Genomic DNA, 23,230 nt, shown 5'->3' with positions numbered 1-23,230 from the left:
GTTCCCCTTGCAGACAGACAAACACTGATAATGCTGTCCCAGAAAGAGGGGTCCCCAGAACTGACTGTGAAAGTCTGTGTCAGGACTGACTGCCTAACTGTCTGAAAGTCACTCACCCCTTCAAATCCTGATCACACAAAACTTCCAAAAGCAGGATGATGACGTCTGTAATACACTGACGCAAAAGAAAGAAACTCATCCCTGAAGCAAGAGACGTTCTCTGGATAGTCAAATGTGCCCAATGACATGTGGGTTATTAAGAATCAGTAAGCAGGTAAGAAGGAGTTCCTGTTCTTTCCAGCAGTCATTTTCTCTAGTTAGGTTTAGTGTCACGTGGAGCAGCCGTGCCGTTAACACAGAGCCTAATAAATCACAATCTGCTGGGTCCCTGCTGTAACAAAACACCTTACGTTACCTGTGTCGGGAGCAATAGTGGCGAAGGCTGTGAATTAGCTTCAGAAAACCAGGCATTGGTGTCATTTCTGTCCTGAGCCCCAACAGCAGAAACACAGCAAAGCACAAAGGACTGAGTGGGCTGGAGGAAATTCTGCATCATTAGCCAAACAATCTCCCATCACCAGGTAACACAGCTATTTGTAAAGCACTGACAACTGTATATGCACAGATTAAATACACTCCTCAGTCCCACAAATGCATCAGTGTATGCACAAACTGACACACACCAACTGACTGTTCGTACTGAAAACAGAAAGTTGACATCAGTATTAACAATAACAGCCTAACAGACATTTGGCTCCTGCTCTCGCTCAACGCACAAAAAGATTCACAGCCAAAATAAGAAATACACAGTTTTCAAATGCACTGCAGAAATAACAGCAACGGCCTTTCTCAGGCTGCAGAGGTGATTAATCGACAAAATACCTTTGATGGAACATAATTTAAAAATGCGAGAGACAACGTTCAGGTGATATGATGACATGAGAAGAGATGTCAGGCTTCTCTTAAAAAGAGAAACTAGGAAATGGAGGAGGCTCGTCGGCAGATGGGACGTCTGCGTTTCCATAGAGCGGCAGGAAGTTTGAATTTACATGAGCAGCCGAGAGAACGGCGAGCGAGAGCAGAGGCAGGAGGCCACATTCTCTTAACATATCAACCAAACACATCAACAAACATTTGTGGCTGCTCCTCATATGACCATGATTATTTCCTGTGTATTTACAGGTATGTACTTTGCAATAATGTACCTGTACTAATGGAATGAATGAATGAATGAATGTCTTGTCCTGTATCCTTGTTCTTTGTTTTTGTACTATTGTCAATTCCTGCTGTATATTTGGAGGAAGTTGAGGACTCCTCCCGGAACAGGATGATCCATCTCAAGGGGTTTTTCCTCTTAAGAAATAAATGTCCAAACATCATGAGTGCCTGAGGCCTGTTTGGGGAGGAAGCTACAATTAAAGGAACAATGCAAACAAATCCTCTGATCACATTTTCCTAAAGCCTTAGGTTGTTCTAAGACGTATAGCGAATGAGCACCTCGTGTTTCGATGCCATTTTTTGTTCTGTGTAACTTGTTTTGATCGGGTGCAGTCAACAAACCACCGCAAACTAAGAAACACGCATCAATAAGGTGTCTCCTATAGTTGCAATGGGATTTCAAACTGGAAACTTGTTTCAAAGTGGCGGCAGCGCAAACCACTTCTCCACCGTGCCAGTAAGAAACATGTCCAGAAACATGTCATCAAAGTATTTAGACTGATTCAACTGTGTAATCTACTTTCATGGTTTGTGCTGGAGACAGTGAATTGAATCACCAAACCACTTCCTGTCACATGTGTATTAGACCTGAGTAGGACAAGTCCTTGTTCCTCAAAAACACACACACACACACACACACACACACACACACACACACACAGAGCCTGTGAGCAGCTCAGCACTGTGTCAGGACGAGGCCTTGGCAGTTAAACAACCAGGCCTTGACTTTATGCAAATGACAATACAAACCTACACGCACTGGCATGATAAACAGAACAAGCTGCTACTGTTTGGGGAGAATTTAAAGCTACGGGGCAACGAGATGAGGCTAAAAACAGGCTCAGCATAATATTCGGCGCTGTCATGCTGTGACACAGCAACAAGGATTATCAGGCATTTTGCCCAAACACGCTGTTACACGGTGCAGACCTGGATGACTCCACCTACAGGCCAGCACCTGCAGGTGCGTGCTGCTGGGAATTGAAGCCTGTTCATTGCGAAGGTATTTCAAAAGGCAGCAGTCATCGTCGCGCATAAACACACCGGATGTTTTCTTTCGTTCTTCTTTAGAGAAAATAAATAAAGGGTCGACTACGTGCCGGATTCAAAGACACAGTCCAGGCAAAATATTTTCAGGAGGTAAATCATTTATTCTGCGCTGTAAAACACAACTTTTATTGGAGTTTCTAAAACGATCGCGACCTTAATTCGTCCTTGGTACTTTAAACGCGTGCGGTACCGGTGCTTTGAGGTCATCACATGCGACACAGACGGTGCACCTCTGCCGGGAGCACGCACGCAACAAAAAAACAAAACCCAAAATGAAAACAGCCCTTGTCGATAAGCCACAGCCACAGTTAAAGGCTGTCGGTGATGCCGTGACTGCTCCGTGGGTTATACCGGGACATGGAGCAGATTATCTGGGTTGTCGTCCTGAGAGAAGCGCTCACGCAGTGACGCCGGCAGCAGCGCGGGTCTCGTCATCTGTCGATCGGCGGCACATATTTCACATGTGTTGGTTAATGCGTCGTGTCCTACCTGCATAACTGGAGGGAGGATGCTGCCTGCGGTACCGACATGATGACGACGATAAGCTCTCGGGGCTCGCTGGTCTCGTGTTGCAGCGAGATTCCTGTGATGTGAAGGGAAATGTGACTCCCCCGGTGTCCGGCTGCTCCCTGCTCACAGCCTCTTTGACAAATGGCTCATCTGGAAGGAAACACTCAGATTTTAGTGACACCCTAAGCAAGGTCTTCTGTGGAATGTACCTGGATTATATGACGTGTGTTAAAACAGGCGAAGCTTGTATGAATAACCCAAAGTAAATAGCTCTGAGCTTACATGTAGTGATCAGAACCTGGTATAAAGGTAAATAGGAACTATAACCGGGTCAATGTCTACAACAGCCAGTAGAGGGTAGCAGAGACCACATTAACTCAAACACACTTTGAGCAAGAGCAGTTTTTACTGGGGCCAGATGTGGGCGCCCTTGACCATAATATCCATCAGGGAGTTAAACCGACTAACGGTTTTTAATCTGATGAGTCGTCCACGCCTTGTTCATTACAAAGAGGCGTCTCTATAATCCTACATTGCTGTCTGTGCCAGTGAAATACAAATCACCCAGTTTGCCTTCATTGTGCCAAGATCTTCCTTTTCCTTCTTGACATACAGGCGTTGACGATGCGTAATTACGCACGAAAGATATTCTTACAATGAGATGTAAATGAAAACAGGCAGGATCTAACCACGACATCGCAGTTTTATTTGTGTTTATATGACATATATATACAACCTTTGCTGTAAATAGCAAAAATAAAGCACATCCCAACAGAGATACTTGCAGTGACACAATGTGTCTACACATCTTGCACAGGCTCAGGACCCTGACGCCAATGACGAAAATACATACATGACCCTTTGGATCTTACTGGGCTGTTTCCATGGCCCTTAATCACTTAGTCCGCAAAGAGGACTAAACATTTAACGCGTACATACATGCAGATTAAAAATACGACTGTCTCAACTTGTCAACTTACACAGGACAACAGACTAGTGCGCAAAACATAAGTATATAATACTCAACCAAGACGATTTAACGATGAATTCTGTCTTTTCATCAACGGAAACGAGACAGTGAATCACTCTGTATATTTACAAGTGATGCTATCTTATGATTTTGCCTACATATCAAACATTTTAGAGTCTTTTGGCAGGCATCTGGGAGACCGGGCAACTTGACAAATCTACCAAGGTCTCCACATGGCAGCGCTAACAGGCTGCGGGCCTGGCTGCGCTCCGCTGGGAGCCAGCGAGCCGATGCTGCTGCTGCGGGCCTGGCTCTCCAGTCTGGAGCTGAAGCTGGATTTGAGACTAAGGAGTCTCTGTTGGATCTGAGGGAAAGTCCTGGAGCTGTGGGCGCAGCAGTTCAGGCAGGTTGGAGTGACGTTCGCGGACATGGACTGCTGGATGAAGTCGTTGACCCGCTGGCACGCGTCTTGATCCAGGCTCGTTTTGGGGAGCAGGTCAGAGACGCGCTGGAGGCAGGCTTTGTAGCCTTCTCTGTAACTGTCTGCAGGATCTGTAGAGAAAATGTAAAGTTAGTTTCGTTGTTCGTTGTTGAGAGTTCACTGCTTCTGTATCTAACATGTGAAACAAGCAGAAGCAAAACTCACTTTTGGTCTTAACTGGGGAAATGTCACTGAGGAACCTCACAGTCATTTCCAGGATGTCAGCTTTCTCAAGCTTGGAGTAGCGAGTCTTCTGGAGACAATAATAAAAAGTAGATGTTAACCACGTAAACTTTGACTTTAGTATATGTGAACAACGCTGACTGCTTATACTGAACTTACATCTCTCCCTGTGAGGGGAAGGATGAGGGTTTTCAGGCGGTTCAAGCTGTCGTTGATGCGGGCGCGCCTCCTTTTTTCCATCAAAGGCTTCATGGTCTGAAAATAACACAATATTTAGTTATCGTTCATCACATTAAGTGAAATGCAGCAAAATGTTTAGGATGATGAAGCAAAATTCAATGACTTCACTTACCTTTCTGAGCTCAAGAGCCTCTTTTCTTTTGGCCACACTCAGTCCTGGAGAAAAAGGTTGGAAAGCTTCGCAAGTCATGTTTGGAGACATTTTCAGGCTCGTCTTTGTGTCAGACAAGTGTCCAGAGCAGAAATGTAGGTAGATGTGTGTCTAACGGCTCCGAGGCGCAGTATATATGCAGGTCTGTGGCGTCGGTCTTCGTGCGTCACGGGTACGCCCCCAAGCCGACTTGAAACAATTTGGACAGACCATGTATTCGACGAAAACAACACAAAAGCATCAAATATAGTAAGATAACCATCTGTCCTCTGCTCTAATCCAAGCGTAACAACTTCAGTGCGTGTCTGCGTTATGATCTATACACCAGCTCACAAGAAATCTGCATCGAGAAGCTGTGCGTAAAGACGCTTAAAGTTTGGAGCTCCGAACGCTCTTTCAGCAAATAGCAACTCGGCCAATTCCTCAATTTACGTCACATTAAACAATAAACAATTACGTTCGTTATTTTATAAACAGTGAAAAAAATAAGCTGTGAATTCGTTTGCAAATTACACATAAACATATATTTTCTGGTGTGTAATTACGCAGTAGAGAGACAGGGAAAGCCAAAGCCAGATTCTTTATAATTTTGTATTTTTTGAACTAACTACGACACATACTAAATCTAAAACGAATATTTTCTCAACTCCTCAGTCTGCATTATGAGTAATTAGTAGTTTGCCTGATAAACTTACTGGCAGCCTGTTGTCGTGGTTTTAATGTATTTGTTTCTTAAATGTGCCATTTGAAAGTTGAGTTACATATTTTCTAATTAATGCTGCATATTGAAAACGGACTGAGTGCAATACAAACACTACCAGCATAGGGGTCAGGCTTGCGTGTTGGAAAAAGTGTGCACAGACATGCAGACTCTTCCAATCACACACCCAAGCCACGCTATTTCAACACAACATCTGCTCTCAGATTTTGGCTCTAACAGTTTGGAATATTATGCAGTTTCTGCCCGGGGGGTGATGGTGGGTGTCTCTACCTGGATGGTACATAACCCCCCACCCCTCACCCCCTAATGCAGGGCGCTGGGGAGAACAACAAAACAAAGTACTGGGAGAGAGAGGCAGCTTCTCCAGTGACAATAAACATCGCCAAATATAAAATAAGCCTTTGTTTCCAAGTCATCAGGCGTATTTTACATTTAGACATTTTACTCGTGGACTTGATTTGATGCAGCCCGTTTGATAACCAGTCGCCCTGAGAGATACTGGACTAGCAGCCTGATATTTGGACTTTAAATAAAAGCTGCAGAGAAAGAGCAGCCCATTCAAATATCGCTGCACTCAGGGGAGCCACGCGCTCAGCACGCGCCACGGGGACCAGATGGTTGTCTGTTACCGAGCCTTCAACTTCAAACCCCCCCCCCAACCTCCATCCCTGACCCCTCCTGCACCACACGGCATCCTGAGCAGCCAATCTCTGGGACCCAGCATCTCTCATCCATGCGCACGCACGCACACACTCTCACACGCACACACACACACACACTACAGTGCATGCGCTTCACAAACTTTACACGCACGACACATGATCTCCACGCAGTTTTGGCGTGGGTATCCCATCTGCATGTTTGTAATAGGTGCGTGTTGTTGATGTCCCAACCGAAACGAACCTTCCTCGCCCCCCCCCCCAGGCCAGAAACTGCTTCAATGGGCTCCTTTAGCTTGACTCTGGGATAGTTTAGCGTCCAAGCTGTCACAAAATGCCCCTTTCTCACTATAACATGGTGATGACGACACTCGCTCAATCTGTTGATGGAGGTGAAAGGTGTTTGTGTGGACCAGGTCCTTTTTGGCTGTAGCTTCACTCTGGCCCGAGGGAGAAGCACAAAAAGCAACAATGCACAGTCCAGCTGCTCTTCAGAGGAAGCTGCATTTCACAGACAGACTGCAGTTTGTCTTATTCCCACTAGACATTCAGGTATTTTGGAGACTGTTCATGACTCCATGACTTGACTTCGATCCTTCCTGTGGGTCATGATTAATAAGGAACTGGGATCACTCAGCTTCACGCGGACGCTGTGCTCGGAGCAGTTTTTCTACAACATGAAATGGAAAAAATAAAACTCAGCAGAGTCGAAATGTGAAGGTCTCCGTCTCGGAGACATGACATTGCTCCGCTGTTGATTTAAAAACCCCTGAAACGCAGAGGCACACTTGCTGCACGCGTCCCTCCCCGCTGGGATGGAGGTTTGATGGGGGGGTTGGTTTTCCTGAGTTTTGGTTTACGGTTAGAGTCCTCTTTTGTCTTCTCTAGCAGATTCGGCGTCGGTAACCCATCTGTGCAGGGCGGATAACAGGACGTCTTTGTCCCGAAATGTTCTGACACTTCATGGGAATTAAGAGTCTCAGGCGGGCCCTGGGGTGGGGGAGAGACAGAGCGAGCTGAGCTTCGGTTCTGTGCTCTTAAACTACAGCAAACAAAACGTCCACCTATTATTCCTATAAGCTTTGTTTTATCTCCATGGGTGAACATCAAGTCTGAACCGTTTCAGGCAGATACTGAAATGAAAAAGCTAAAGGCCACATCCCTTCCTCTTCTTAACATGGAAGAAAATATGGAAACATAGAATATAACATAGATCCCAAATAAAATGTCTGTGTTATTTGTATCCACAAAAATTTGACTGACTGACTGACTGACTGACTGACTGCATCTGATTTTTGGGGGCTACTATGATTTATTTATATTTATCCTGAAAGTTTTGTTATAAAAAGGTTTAGTGATTAGTGAATATGAATCTTCTTTGGCTTTGTGAGACTTAATCACGTCGTTTCATACCAAAGAGAATAATCCAAAACTTTTAAGTGATTAAAGATTAAAATCAGAAAACTGAAAAGAGAAGTTTGCAAATACACACACACACACACACCGACTGTTTCAGAAGAGTTGAGTCTTTTAACAAATGCCACTTTATATAGAACACCTAGCGTGTGTGCGTGCAAATAGATAATTTGTCTCTAGTTCTACAATTAATCAACAGAACAACATCAATTTGAGGGTCATCCATCCATCATCTAGACCCCCTTAGTCCTAACCAGGGTCCCAGGGATCTGCTGGAGCCTATCCCAGCTCTCTTTGGGTGAAAGGCAGGGGTCCACCCTGGACAGGTCCCCAGTCCATCACAGGGCCACATAGAGACAAACAACCTCACACACTCACACTCACTCCTATGGGCAATTTAGAGTCACCAATCAACCTGACATACATGTTTTTGGACTGTGGGAGGAAACCAGAGTACCTGGAGAAAACCCACACAAGCACAGGGAGAACATGCAGACTCCACACAGAAAGGCCCCTGATGGGTTTCAGACCAGGAACCTTCCTGCTGTGAGGCAACAATGCTAACCACTCATCCACAGTGCTGCCCACGATTCAAGGTTAAAATGATTAAATGGATCTTTCCGCCAGCTGGACTTTGCAGAATCCCAGCCCTGACAAAAACTCTGGATTCACAATAACATTACTGATCAGAATTAAACTAATGTGACACAAAACAAGCAGATGCTCAACAAACTGCAAAGGTCTAATGCAGTGATGTGCCCCAACCGTAACCCAATATCAGGACATGAAGAAAACAATCTCACAAAATGAACCCTAGCAGCAAAGAGGATTTAGGGTTGGTCAAAAAATAAAAGATTCTTCAATGTCACAGTGAAAACTGATATCAGCAAAGTAACGAACAATACATCATCTTTATAGAGCAAATGCAGCCAAACCAGCAGCGTTAGATAAATAGAGATCGTCCACCATGAAGACAAAGGAAGAGAAGACTGTGACAAAGGATGGACTGGATAGATCTGCATAGAACAACAGCTGTCCAGACGCCTCACTAGTCATACCTTCGAAGATAACAGAGGCCTTTCCTGGGCCACCTTTCCACAGGCTCAACCTCACAATTATTTTGTGTTTTAAATATTTAGATTTTGTAGTTAAGAGACATGACAGATCTTCTTGTACACACATTGGAACAGTTTCCCAGTGTTCCTAGTCTTCCCAGTCTCTTTTCATATGTAATTTTAGTCGTTTCCAGCTATTTTAGACAAAGGGTCATTTTCTCATTTGATCACTAAAGTTGTCAAAACGGTTCATCACAAACATTTTCAGACTCAGTAAAGTGAGAACTGACGTTACTTAAACTTAAAAATCTTTGGTGTATTAAATTTGTTTTTACTGAAATGAGTTGTTTTGACATTTTTGAAGCTCATAAAGAAACGTGTGGTTCTAAGTTGACCCCGTTCGAAGCGATTGATGGTTTATTAGTTTATTCATCCATTCTCATCGGTTGTGGGACACACATACTCTGTGTTTAGTCGCTGCATCTAAGAAACTTCAAATCCATCCTTGAAATACAGTGACGAGGTGTTTTCAGCAGAATCTCTGCTGCATCAGATAATTTCACAAAGGACAATAAACAGAACCAACCAGAAACACAGAACGATCCCTGTCTCAAGCCTGTTTCAAGTCTTTACTAGCTAATGTTCCTCCAAGTTCACTTCCAAAACAACAGTTAGACAACACAAGATGATCTTAATGCCTGTATAGGCCAAGACTTGCTACAAGCTTCCATAGCTTCATATCACAGCAGCTCAGGTGTGTTCTACGTTTAGAGACAGTAGTACAGTAATACTTTATTATTTTGTCCATGTTCGGTTCCTTGTTAGAAAGCAAGAACATTCATTGAGAACAGTTTGCTTGAACGGTTTATTTTCTGCTTCATGGGACGTTATTTTGTTAGGAATGATTTTCCACAGTGTGGAAACTGTTCACTTTCATTCACGTATGTCCAGCAAAGACTATAGTCAATACACAGCTGGACAAAGACTGTTTTTGTTTTGTTTTTTAAGTGTTTTGTGTAAAAGAAGCTGAAAGAGGAAATAAAATCCTACATTTTGAAATAACTAACACAACAACTTCAATATAGTAAAAGTGGGAAATTCACAATAGCAGCCAACTATGACAAAACTACAAAACCTTAGATGTAAAATACCCAGACTACCAGTTAATGTGCCTGTAACTGATAACTGACAGATTATATGTCTAAGAATCGATAAGTGGGACGTGTGAGGTAAAAGTGGTGAGGAAAAGGTGTGTGCATGAGAGTGAGCACTGCTCAGTGTGTGTCTCATCACACAGGCAGCTCAGTTTCTTCCCACCAATTTGGCGCCTCACATCAGCAACAATAGAGCAGCTGCTCATCGGCCTGAATAGGCCCAGGACGACCTGTGGCTTCCTGGGACCGCGCGCCTTTTTTATTCCTTTCATAGCCCTGGGCCTCCTCTCATTAGGAGGACAAGTCAGAGACTTCGAGCATCACAAAACATAAAGATGGCACAACACAACCATGTTCAATGAGTGTACATTTATTAAAAAGTCGTTGACAAAACGGTTTTTATTTTCTCTGACACACGCCATAACGTGTGAAGTGTACATAATCCTACTGAACACATAGTGTTTACAGACTAATCTGTTGCACAGACCAAAATACTTTTAAGCCCATCGTGCAAACCTCAGACAAAATAACCCCTGGGGTTTTACAAAAGTGTTGTCTACAACCCATAGCTTTGACACCCCAAAGAGGATTGCGTTTTAAAAAGTACAAAGACTTTACAGTTTCTTTGAGATCTGTGCTGCTGTCCACTCTGGCCAAAATCAGCCAAATGCTGAATTCAATTATCACACAGCAATTCCAACGATTCTTCTTCTTAATCGCCTAAACTACGGTTATTGGGACACATGTGACAAAACAAAATAAATAGGACACATGAAATAAATCTACCAAGGTCTCCACATGGCAGCGCTAACAGGCTGCGGGCCTGGCTGCGCTACGCTGGGAGCCAGCGCGCCGATGCTGCTGCTGCGGGCCTGGCTCTCCAGTCTGGAGCTGAAGCTGGATTTGAGACTAAGGAGTCTCTGTTGGATCTGAGGGAAAGTCCTGGAGCTGTGGGCGCAGCAGTTCAGGCAGGTTGGAGTGACGTTCGCGGACATGGACTGCTGGATGAAGTCGTTGACCCGCTGGCACGCGTCTTGATCCAGGCTCGTTTTGGGGAGCAGGGCAGAGACGCGCTGGAGGCAGGCTTTGTAGCCTTCTCTGTAACTGTCTGCGGAGTCTGGACGAGGAAGCAAAAGAGATTTTGTCAGTGGCTGCAAATTCACGCGAAGCTCATATGACAGAAGAGATTTTGTGTAGTGCGGTTTACGAGACGAGGCTCACCTTTGACTGGAGTGGAAGAAAGGTCTCTGAGGAACCGGACGGTCATTTCTAGAATATCAGCTTTCTCCAGTTTGGAGTAGCGAGCGTTGTCTTTGCCAACAAGAGGCAGAATCAGGCTCTTCAGGTGACTGAGACTGTCATTGATGCGAGCGCGTCTTCTCTTCTCCAGAAGCGGCTTCAGAGTCTGCGACAAATGATGGAAAACTGTTATTCAGCTGCACGTTTTGAAAATAAATCAACAAACATTTCCAGTTAAACAAACTATGTCTCTTTTGCTCTTTCCTTACCTTTCTTAGTTCGTTGGCCTGTTTTCTCTGGGCCACGGTGGACCGGGCAGGGAAGGGCTGGTTGGCCTCAGTAGTGATGCTGGGACTCATTGCGTTTGCTGCTTGTTGTTGTGCTTTTTGTGGGGAGACACTTGTTCTCGGAGCGGCTGACCTGAAGTGTGAGGCAGAGCTGAACTGCGGCCTATTTATGTGGCTCCGGCGCGTCAAAGGGGCGGGAACGCAAGCGATCGTGCAGGGGTTTTGACACAGTGGGCGTCGCCTTTGGGACTTGAGTAAAACTCCTGTCGGCACCATCTGGTCCCACTGGGCCGCTGCGTCTACCGCCGGTATGCGGGAGTTTGGTGATGATGATGCGCTTTATTGCGTTTAAAATTTACACCTTTAACTTTCATCCAAGATCCAATTACGCACAAAAACCGATGTTGTTGGTACGATGTTGTTTTCCCTTAACACGCAGACTACGGCAGTTAACTTTCGTAATGTTCTATATTAAAGTCTGGCCTTTATTAAACTGATCCTCTTTGTTATTTTGTTCATTTTGCATCGAAAAGGCACAAATTAAATGCCAAAACACGCAAAACCATCATGACACGTCTGAAAGTTTACGGCTATAAACAGTTACAGTTAAAAACTTTTAAATTAAAATTAAAAAAAAATAAAACTACAACTAAAATACATTAATATAGTACGTTTATTAATTGTTTGGGGTTTTCTTTTGACTCCGCCTCCTCGTCACAACAAAAGAAGCACAGAACCCAGACAAGTGATTCTGAAGTGACAGAACTAATTTATTCCTAAAACTAATAAACCAGATAGCCAAGCCACGCTATGTATGGATTAACATCTGTTTATGGACACCCCCATCAGCTTGTTTCCAAATCCAACAACACGGTATTTACCTGGAGCATTTGGGGGGAGGAGACTAAGTGACAACCTGCAGTTGGCACAGAAGAGGCTGCATAAAGTCCGCCCTAACTCTGGTGACACTGAGGGATTCGTCTGTATGACTCAGTAAAACACGGAGCCTCCTTGTGTTTGTTTTAAACAAATGCACGTAAATAAATAAAACACATTTTATTTCTCAATCTTCTAACAGTTTCCGTAACCAGTCTCATCAGACCAACCAGCGCTCTGAGCTGCCGGTGGGATTCACGCGTTCGGCACGCGCCACGGCCGCTCACCAGATGGGAATCCCCCCTTCATCGTCCACACACACACACAACACACACACACACACACACACACACACACACCCTCCCCCGTCTCGCATCAGAATTCCGGCTCATGCTCTTGTGCTCCCGACCCCTCAACGTTTTTGTTGACCCGTCTCAGCGCGTAAACAGCGCAGTTATATAAAGCAACGTAACACAGTCCAAGTAAAGCGATACTTGTCCACGAGCAACCACCAAGACAAAAGTTCACAAAGTTGAAGGGAAAAATATATTTTAACCCAAATTCAGCCAGAGACCGTTTTGTGCAGAATATCGTTAAGCAACATGCTTTAATGGCAAAAAACGGCTTTACGCATGAAATTAATCTATGGAGCTATTTCTTGGCGCATTAAGGTTTTTTGGGAACAGTGTGTTTACTATACTGAAATATCAAATCCGTTTAATCAAATTTGTAAACAGATCCGTGGCTCAACAAGCTCATAACACGTTCAGACATGTTGTGGTAAAGACGCTGCAGCTCTTCGGCTCCAAGCTGCGCCGCTAAAGCCTCGGGGTCTGATGTTTTTCAAACATATAAGGATGCGCGGGTTTGCACGCGTCCTGTCCCATGGGGCCCCAAATAACTGCCATCAAGTCCAGCCTGGAAACAGGCACTTTGAGATAAGACAAAAAAGTGCAAGAGAGGCTTCGGTTAGGAGCCTTTTTGTCCTGGTTTCAGCGTGGGTATCCATCTGTGCAGGCTCAGAGCACAGTGACCCTTTGTTAAAGGACGAAGGCACAGAAAAGCAGAACCGAGTTTTGACAGCAAGAGCATAGAACGATCCTACGATTAGTCACTTTGCAGTTCAATTATGGGCCATTGAATCCAATCCCTGACTATTTGTTAGATTTAAGTCAGCTAAAAGAAATTTGGAGCAAGTTACATATTATTTTCCACTATTAACATCAATTTTGGAAATCTCGACCAAATGTGCAAAGATCGCACAGTCTATATTCCCAGAGAACAGCTTAAACTTTGAGTTTGAGAATAAAGATGAGTTAAATAAAATAAATAAATATAATAAATAAAATTAAATTGATCGTATAAATGGCATGAGACTGACACGAGCCACAGCGTTCAGACAGACTGCGCATGCGCGGGTTTACTGAGGCGTAAAACCAAAAGCGTCCACGGACTCGGTGCTGCTGAAAGCGACCGTGTCCACAGACTTGTAGTTTTTCCAGACTGCATATCGTGACTGCAGCTCAAATGATGTCTGGCATCCCAAGCCAAACTCTACGCCAACATTATCCGCAGCATCTACTGCTGGCTGGCGTCTTTGTCTGCACACAGCACCGAGACAAGCCTGTCCGGTTCGACTCAACTTCCTGTTGTTCCCAGTTTGTGAAACATCAGACTTAAAACACACTCGATTAAAAATGTAATATTTGATTTTCATGTTAGTATTTTCCAAATGTGTATAAGTGCGTATCACTTATTCATTTACTATAAAACAATCAATGTCTGAGTGCAGGGAGTCAGACCTGACAATGATCATGAAGCTTGTTCCAAACATTATGACATTAAATGCTCCTCATGTTACTGCACCCTGTGTGACTATATCACAATTAGGAATTTTGTAGTAAATAATTGAGGATTTATAGATAAATGAGGGGCAGGATGGTCCTTCTCCAAATATTCCTAATGAGGCTGGTGTTTGAAAGCCACTTTGAATAATGGAAAATAAAAATAAGCAACATGACCAATAATATCGCAGACAGTTGAGGTGAGACAGTTAATGCACGGAAACATGTTGTAGATTAATTTGGATGTGAAATGCATCATGAAGTCCTAAAGTCCAGAGTCTGTAGAAACAGTCAGAGCAATGCAGCTAGTGAGTTATAATGATTAGCTTTAATTTAGTTAGACACAAATAATAATAATAATAATATAACTGAATAGGAGTTTGAAACCTCAGCATTGGAAGATTTCTTACTAATATAGATCATATTTTTTGCAGGAATGAGACTAACAGACTGTTTCAGCTCCGTATCAATAACCTCCACCAGTAAAGTGAAGCTAACCAGACTTAACGATGCACTTTCAACTAAAGTTTCCTTCTGGCTCTTGGACAAATCATTCTACTTTAATAAACCTGCAGCGTGATGTGCTTCCAGCTCAGTGTGGTCTGAAGATTAGTGTCTTTTTTAAATAAAAAAAAAGTTAAACCAGATTTTAACAATATGAAATCTTAACTAAAGCTCTGCTCATGTCTGCAGGATGTTCTAGTCTTTATCAGTAGATCGAATTGAATTTTCTCAAAATGACAAAGAAAAATCCAGACCAAAGCTCCACGGTGGACTTAGTGTCAAGACTTCTATTGGTTTTTGCTTTTAATGAGCTGTTTCAGTGGTCAAACTGTATTTAAAGCGTTTTTCAACAAAAGCGTGATTGCTGATCTCTCTTCATATAACAAAACAGTTCATAACATGACACCCAGTTAAGGTGAAGAGAAGGTCTCAGTAGTGAAAATGATTAGAGCCAAGAACAAGAACTTCTCCTCGATGAACACAGGAGAAACTAGCATCAGTTTGAATATTTAGGTCAGAGTTTAAAACAAAACAAAAAAAAACAGGGTGCAATTTAGGAGATCTGAGATCTTTTAAAGGTACAGTCATTTCTCTAATTCTGGCTGTTTCCACTATACAAGGTTTCCCCTCAGACCCGAAGTGGCCGACTGACAGTTTCAAGAAGGTGGTTAAAACTATTGCCTCACCGCAAGAGGTTCCAGGATCAAATTCATTCATCATAAGAGGAACCTACTAACACTTCGCTGAGAATGGACCATCCAGCAGCTCTACTAAAACACAGAGGTTCTACCAGCTCCAGATTGGCTAAAGTTAGTTTTTGTTGAAACATTAGTGAGAGACTGGTTCAACTATATGTTCATTTTCTATTACATTAACACACACACACATTATTTACATGTTTATTTCATGTATATTATGTGTACATGTATATTTATTTTACATTTTACATGTTTCCTTTAGGCCAGTTAATATGCAGCAGCAATGTGTCCTACCATAAATATGCAGATGACACTCAGATTTACGCATCACTCACAACAGGTGAATATGGACCAGACGATTTTGTCTGTCTGTTTCCTGTGTTCAGCTTACCAGCATTTACTCCTCAGGTACTATAGTTATTTCGTGTATTGGATTTCTGCCTGAGTTTGACCTGTCTACCTGCCTGTACCTTTGGACGCCTTCACCTGAAGTAATAAAAGACTCTCTACTCTTATCTCGACTCCTGTGTGCATTTGGGTTCAGCTAAACTTTTCCTGACACGATTCACTGTCACTGCATTGAACAGATCACTAGAACCAGGAAGTACAACCACATTACTCCTGTTCTCAGATCTGTTGCTCAGAGAACAGACTTTAAAACAGCCCTGCTTGTGTATAAGTGTCTTCATGGCTCAGCACCACAGCACATCTCTGACATGTTGATGCCATATGAACCATTTCGGACTCTGAGACCATCAGGGACAGGCCTTCTGCTTGTGCCCAGATTCAGAAATAAACATGGAGAAGCAGCGTTTCAGTTCTACGCAGCTAAAACCTGGAATAATCTTCCTGACGATTTTAGACAGGCCTCATCTCTGGCAATGTTTAGGTCCAAGCTAAAGACTTTTCCTTTTTAGCTCAGCATGTGACAACTGAAGGCATTTTATCTGCACTCATTCTAATTTATGACTCAGGCATCAGACATATTTCCAAAGAATGGCATCATGTCTTTTCTTAAAAATACTCTCAGCTGACGACAAAAAAAGTTCATGTTGGCAAATCAAACTGCATTACCTCGCCCTCTGAGGATGCAAGAGCTATCAAAATTTGCCAGGAGGCTTCCCACAGCTAAAGCAAGGCCACTTTGATAAAGCTTCTGCCACCACTCCGCTGGGAAAAGTCCAAGCTTTTCTTCTGCTGATCATCACTGATTCTGCCCGGTCACATAAACAGCAGAGCTCAGGTAAAAAAAGAGAGAAACTCCCTGTGTTCTCATGGAAATGATCAACCATCAACTACATGAAACTACAATCCCAGACATAAAACATCAGCCAACAACCACAAACTTACATGCACAGGTCTTTCACATCACTATCATTTAACAGCCGTGTTACACTGGAGGGTAGCAGCTCACATGCACGTTTGAGAAACACCCAGACACACACAGCAGCCTTAGAGACCACAATGATCAATACAGATAATGAAAAATACCCGACAGTGAAGCAGAAAGGTTCTAGTGTCTGGAAGTGTCCTGTTACTGATCATTTCTAGTGATCTATAAATAAAATATCAGTAACTGGGCAGGTCACTTCTCTAAAATCATAATTAATTCACATTGTTTCAGCCTTAAATTATATTTCCTCAAATGTTGTGCAAGTTGTTTAAGGTTTACTCGTTGATTTGGGCAAAAACTGTGCTCTGCGTCTCGTTAGGCATATCACAACTGGAGAATACTGCAAAAAAGCATCACTATATGCTGCAAAACATAAAGTAAAGACATATAAACAATATTAATGTTGAATAAAAGGTCACAGTTATGGTTGGGTTGGTTCTCTGTGAACAGCAGAAGGTCTGGAGAGCTTTCAGGCACTGATGGAAACGCTAATTGTGCTTTCGCGACTTCAGAGGCTTTGCCATTTAATTACATCTATTGTCAGAATTCCACCTCGACAAAGAAGGCAAAGCATCAAGCCTGGCGTCGTCTGTAGTTTCAGGGTCTGGAAAACACTATTATTATTATTGTAGGCCTGCACTGCAAACATCCGAGGAGCGGCTCAGACAGGATTTGAATGTCCAGAGAAGCCTAACCAAGCCAAACGCCAAGCTGGAAGGTGCAGCACACATCTGGTGGCGCACATTTGTTTTCTTCTTCAGAGTTGACAGAGGTAAACTTGCAGCGTCTGCATAGTCCTCTCCGCCAATAAGCTGTCGGTTCCAGCTCTCAGAGACTTCTCATTCATGCGCCGCAGCCAGCAGGTCAATGCTCGAGCAGACATGACTGACAAAACAGACGCACTGCCCACAAATTCTGAATAAACGCAGTTAATTTCATTGTTTTTTCGTAAAAGCTGCAGCAAATCGAGGACCAGGGCAGCTCCAGCTACAGAAGAGGTATCGGATAGGAGGAGGCTCGCTGGCGCGTTTTTTGAACCCTGGGTTTCTGATGGATGGGCATCCATTGTGCTGCCCCATCAGGGGCACGAGAGCAGCACGAGCCGGGGCGAACAAAGGCAGCAGATGGCGTTTCCTGCTCCGAGGAAGTATTTTGGAGTTACGGAGACACAGGGACCATTAAGGGAAAACTGGGGACTGAGGGTTGATCACAAAAAACGCGCAGGTCTTTATGAAGCTGTATTCAATTAATGTCCAGTAGGAGCCAAACCTGACAGGGTTTGAATCATTGCATTACTGAATAAGTGCTCGTCACAAAATAAGAGTAAAGGACTCGCACTGGGTCAAAGAGAACAGACAGTAATCAAGGGCCTACTCCTCGTGTCCTTCCTGGACCTCTTTGAAACCTTTACACCCAAACGCAGCTCTGCTTTTTATTACACTTTTCACTTTAGACCGAGACAGTTTCTCTAAAACTGTAAGATACCGCAGGTTTTTCAGGGCTGCTGCCTGCTCCTGCCCAGAGGAGCCGAGTGCAGCCGTGAGGAGGGCGGGCCGGGGCCGTGCGAGGTGTCCGCCCACCGGGACAACGCGTCAGTCACTGAGCCTCAGACCTCGTGCTGTCAAAGGGCGCTCAGTACGACTGCAGCCTTCAACCTGCAACGACCTGAAGACGCTGCTGCAGCGGCCTCACCTGACGAGCAGAGACCAACCAAGCCATGGCCAGGTATGTCCCACCTTCACTTCAAAGTACAAGGTTAGAGCTGTATCTGCATGAGCAGGACTTAGTTGCGTCTCAAATCTCAACGCGGTTTACAGGAAACATCCATCATGCATGTCTTCATCTCGATATGACATTGTGACAATAAAGAAAAATCCAGTGTCAGCGTTTGATGAAATAGTGTCTGAGCTGCGATGATGAGATTTGTCCAGGTGAGAATCTCAGGGCAGTTTAACTGTGAAGCTTTGACTCAGACTCAGGTGCCCACTGCTGCTTTTATTATAGCCACTCATACACTGCCACTACTGTTTGGTTATTGGATGTAGCTACAGTAAAAATACTGAACCTGGTCTTGGGCTATAAATCTGAGTTACAAAATAAAACTCCATCATATTTCCAGTAAATTCCCTGGAGTGCTCTCAGACCTCTGACTTATGTCCTGTCAAACTAGTTGTCCTGTTTCTGAGTGTGAGAAAGTCTGACCACAGATATTCTCACCGCAGCTCAGGGATGACCGGGGTCGAGGTTCAAGTGGACAGAAGACGTCTGACATCTGAATGCAGCGAGGAAGACTGAAGGAGCAAGGTGAATTTAATAATGACATGATTATATTGTAGGAGAAAAGCAGCTGTATAACTATGATATCAAAGCTCAGGCTGAAAACTTGATTCTCTCTTGATGTTGGCATCAGTCTTGGAGCGTTTTAATTTACTGATGATAATCAGAGCTAAGTCATTTTCAAAGCAAAGAAAGCTATTTTATTTATTTAAACCCCAGCTGCCTCCTGTATGTCACACATTGTCACATTGTTAGACAAGAAAAAGTGGAGCTTATAGACTTTGAACCTGTGATCTGTACAGAGTGAAGAGGTGGTTTATTAAAATCACAGAATATGAAGAAAATCATTGTCCATCAAAATGTAAAGTAAACTCATTCACAGTTATAGACCAGTGTCATGATCAGTCTCCTACATGTTTTATATTTCTTTATTCAAGTTGTCCTCTTTACTGTCAACAAATCATATGGTTATAGCCCCATATTATTATTATTATTATTATTATTATTATTATGGAATACAGCTGTAGTGATTATTCAGCATTTAACCACAATAGATGAAAAGTTTGACCTATATCAAGTTTTCAACCCTCCTGTTGTCTTCAGGTCAATTTGACCCATTTTCAAAAGTTAATAAGTGATAACTTTGGTTTTCTTCCATATAATGAACTAAAAATAACATGGATGGTTCCCTACTATAAGTGTAAAATATATGGTAATATGTTGGAAACAAGGTCACTTAAAAGGTCAAACTAAAAAAATTGGTGATCATTTTATACCTCATGCTTTATAAGCAGTCAAAACAGAAAGGGAGGACAAACGGTGTGTCGTATTGTTTTCAATTTTACTACACACCTTTTGTCCTCCTGGGTCAAATTTGTGGTGGAAGAAAACCAAAGTTATCAGACATTAACAGAGACAAGAGGAGGGTTAAGCAGAGGCACAGGTAACAAAACATACAGAGCTATGTTTATAATTGTAAGGGATCACATTATATACAGGCTATTAGAGGACTGTTGAGAATTGGATTTGCACATGTATGGCTAGAATAGAATGGCTTCTTCATTAGCCTGTGTAGACACTGTTTCACAAGAGACTGATTTTTAGCTGGTGTGATGTATAATAGTAATAATAATGATAATAATAATACAGACAGACAAAAAGAAAGTCTCTTCTCTTCATGCAACCATGTCTATGCTCAAGAAAAAAGCAAAAAAAAAAAAACAGAAATAAATAAAGCTGCGTCCTAAGCCTGGGGAAGGGGGAGCCACGAATAAAGTCTTTTCTTCTTCGTGTGTGTTTGTCTTCATTCAGCTGCATAATAAAGTTTATTCTGTCCGGTGTCTTTTCTTCCTAAACAACGTCGATGCTAATTGACTGATTGAATTGTTGGGTGATGTCTATGTCAGCCTGTAGCTGCATATTAAAAAGGTACAGACTCTTCCCTGCACGCGCCCAGGTATACTCAACTAAAAGCAATTACCTCAGTGCACGCGCCAACCAGCTGAGCCCGCAGATGGGCGCGAGGAGGTTTTCTATAAATCAATACCTGCCTATAATGACGTTTTCATTCCCATATTCTATAGCCCAGGACGAATATCTGTCAGTTGGCGCTTTCCTCCTTAAATCAAACACCTGTGACATGTTTAGCGTTGACGTCCAGGTTCAGGGACGTGCTGCCAAATCGTCCGCCTATAAAGAAGCTACAGCCAATGCGGGCCCTGCACTAGTGAAGCTCCTCCCGGGGCATTGTTGCAAACAGACAGTAGCTTGTTAGGTTTAACCAGCATGAACCTCAGTGGAAAATCTGAATGTTCCCGCGCAGCAGCAGATGTGAGCAGCACACAATGGATGGGGCCCACGCTCTGATGAATAATAGAGTCCCATTTGAATAACTGTCGCACGTCTGACGCGTGCAAGACATATCCCAGCTTTCCCAGGGATCCCAGTCCGTTAGCGGCCCCTTTCCAGTTCAGCGGGGGTTTAGAGTCTTTTAAAAAGCCTGGGAAAAGACTGCACATCATGTAGACAGGATAACTCTATGTTGGACCCCTCATTAGCACATGGCACTGCAGCTATAAAGCCAAGGCAACATGTGTGGGTCCTATTAACTCATATAAAGCTAAGACAAATGTGTGGGTCCTAATCAAGGAAATAAATAAATAATCGACAACCATTTCAAAAAAACAATAGTGTTAATCAAACAGGCTACTCTAAGTCATATTTCCTGTGCCCAGTTTGAAACACCTGCTGGTTTATATTTTTATGTGATAAATCTGATCTATTTATACACCAAATAAAACCAACAGGCTAAATATTTTAAGTGTATTTCATATTATTTATAATATTTTATGTACATGCATATTTGTGCACGCTTGTCACCTCTGTAATGTAAGATACGTATTCTAGGCTTTAATGATACTGAGACCAGTAAATGGTGTTAGAGAGTTTCTATTGTTCATGTCCTTTGGGGAATTGTAGCAGCCATTACCCAGTGTGCCCTGGGGTATCCACCCCTCCACACTGGCGCGTGGTGTCTATGACAGTTGGGCCATATGTGCCGGAGAGGCACGCGCCAGGCACGAGACTCACCCATGCACCCAACCTGCCACCCACCCCCCTGCAGCACACACCCACCTCCTGCAGCAGTCTGAGGATTTTTATATATATTTCAAAATAAAAAATAAAAATTAAAAAAATCTATCGACTTAATCGATCTGCTGTGAGGCTGCAGGTTTTCTTTTGATTGACGTGAGCTCCAACGTTACACCTTATTTAAAATATAAAAACATATCAGACACCCAGAAATTAGCCTGAACACACTTCCATCATAGGGATATTCAATATAAACGTCCTGAGCAGTTTATTTATGATTAGTCCTCACTGGGATCAGTTTAATGTCCCAATGATAAAGGAGGCTCTCAGTGATTTAGGGACGTCAACACAAAACCATGAGGACACCTGGACACCTGAGCAGGTGGAGGTTGTCTGAAAGTACGGAGTCTATATGAAGCTTTCCTGCCACCGTTTGGTGACTTCATATATTACAGTTCATCACAACTTCAGGTTCACAAACCAGAAAAATCTGCTAAGATTGTTTTTTAAAGTGAGATCAAAATATGTGTAGTTACAACTGTGTGTGCTGCAAGTACGACTCCCCAGAAAAACCTCTCAGTTTCAGGAGACTTGTGGTCTAGGGCTCAATTATTATTATTAATAATATGAGTGTTAAAGCTTCAACATTTTCAAATACACACATCCAGTGACGTAGACATAGCCCTCTCAAAAACAGGTGTGTGCTCTGTTCATCTCAGGTGCACAGGTTCGACTCATTCTAACAACACTGACTTTGATGTATGAGCAACTTTGTGCAGGGTTTGGATTATTCTAACACAAGATTTGGATTTATTCAGTTCAGCATATAACTGAGTATAGCTTTCCCCTGTGAATTCTTATAACGTTACTATTTATTACAAACTATTTGCCATTAACTGCTTTGTCAGACAATTTGGTAGCATGCATATAGTGGCTGTATAGTGCCTCCCTGCTGAAGGGATTATATTATTTTCTTAAATATTTGCAAGGTATTAAAAAAAAAAAACATCCAATCAGAATGTGCCCTTCAATTGACCAATCAAAATGGGTTTTTTTATTGTCCAATCAAAAGGGACCTTTCCATTGTCCAATCAGAATGAGCCTTTCAATCATCCAATCAGAATGAGCCCCTCAATTGACCAATCAAAATGGGTTTTTTTATTGTCCAATCAAAAGGGACCTTTCCATTGTCCAATCAGAATGAGCCTTTCAATCATCCAATCAGAATGAGCCCCTCAATTGACCAAACAAAATGGGTTTTTTTATTGCCCAATCAAAAGGGATCTTTCCATTATCCAATCAGAATGTGCCCTTCAATTGATCAATCAAAATGGGTCTTTTTATTGTCCAGTCAAAAGGAGTCTTTCCATAAAGGGTAGAGATAGTTCAATAAATAAATGTTAATTAAATCAGAAATATTAACACAGGAAATATTTAATCAAAAATAATGTGAACAAATTGTGTTTCTTTTTTAAACTTTAAATTTTAAGGCAGTCGTTTCACTCATGTTGTTACTTGGAACTAATCTTTTAAAGACTATAGATCACGCAAGATTTATATTCAGACTTAACAGCAATAGGTTTTCTTTCACAGCTACAAATGAACTTGTACTATAGGATTTAAGAATTTGAGTAAAATGTTGTACAAACAGTAACCTAGAATGTAAATCCTGGCAGATGGACTACACAACAGTACAACTGTAAACAATGAAA

The 23,230-nt window shown here is 42.7% G+C and overlaps 3 protein-coding genes across 6 annotated transcripts in view; all 3 read right to left on the bottom strand.

Annotated features, from left to right (window-relative positions):
* acot7 (acyl-CoA thioesterase 7) overlaps nt 1-23,230 on the bottom strand; it is an 87,695-nt gene that overhangs the window by 36,106 nt on the left and 28,359 nt on the right. For 2 of the 4 annotated variants that reach the window (XM_026332820.1, XM_026332822.1), the window contains exons 1-2: nt 3,061-3,109; nt 2,758-2,928 (exon numbers count right to left, since the gene is read on the bottom strand). The exons of 1 other annotated variant lie outside the window; for it this stretch is intronic. In XM_026332820.1, the coding sequence (XP_026188605.1) occupies nt 2,758-2,798 (41 nt within the window). In that variant the 5' untranslated portion in view covers nt 2,799-2,928; nt 3,061-3,109. Of the gene's footprint in view, nt 1-2,757; nt 2,929-3,060; nt 3,110-23,230 lie in introns of those variants that run through there. One more of the 4 variants, XM_026332821.1, reaches the window with a different exon arrangement.
* Nucleotides 3,966-4,854, bottom strand: LOC113145762 (transcription factor HES-2-like). Its single transcript, XM_026332825.1, has 4 exons — nt 4,765-4,854; nt 4,572-4,667; nt 4,395-4,482; nt 3,966-4,300 (listed from the first exon to the last, which is right to left on the bottom strand). Exons 1-4 carry the CDS (start codon nt 4,852-4,854, stop codon nt 3,966-3,968), a joined length of 609 nt encoding a protein of 202 aa, XP_026188610.1.
* Nucleotides 10,591-11,415, bottom strand: LOC113145761 (transcription factor HES-2-like). Its single transcript, XM_026332824.1, has 3 exons — nt 11,317-11,415; nt 11,030-11,213; nt 10,591-10,925 (listed from the first exon to the last, which is right to left on the bottom strand). Exons 1-3 carry the CDS (start codon nt 11,404-11,406, stop codon nt 10,591-10,593), a joined length of 609 nt encoding a protein of 202 aa, XP_026188609.1. The 5' UTR covers nt 11,407-11,415.

The sequence above is a fragment of the Mastacembelus armatus genome, chromosome 7 (assembly GCF_900324485.2).
Source record: "Mastacembelus armatus chromosome 7, fMasArm1.2, whole genome shotgun sequence".
NCBI classification, from domain to species: domain Eukaryota; kingdom Metazoa; phylum Chordata; class Actinopteri; order Synbranchiformes; family Mastacembelidae; genus Mastacembelus; species Mastacembelus armatus.
Note: the sequence above shows the minus strand (reverse complement) of the source record. Positions and strands in the feature narration are given on the sequence as shown.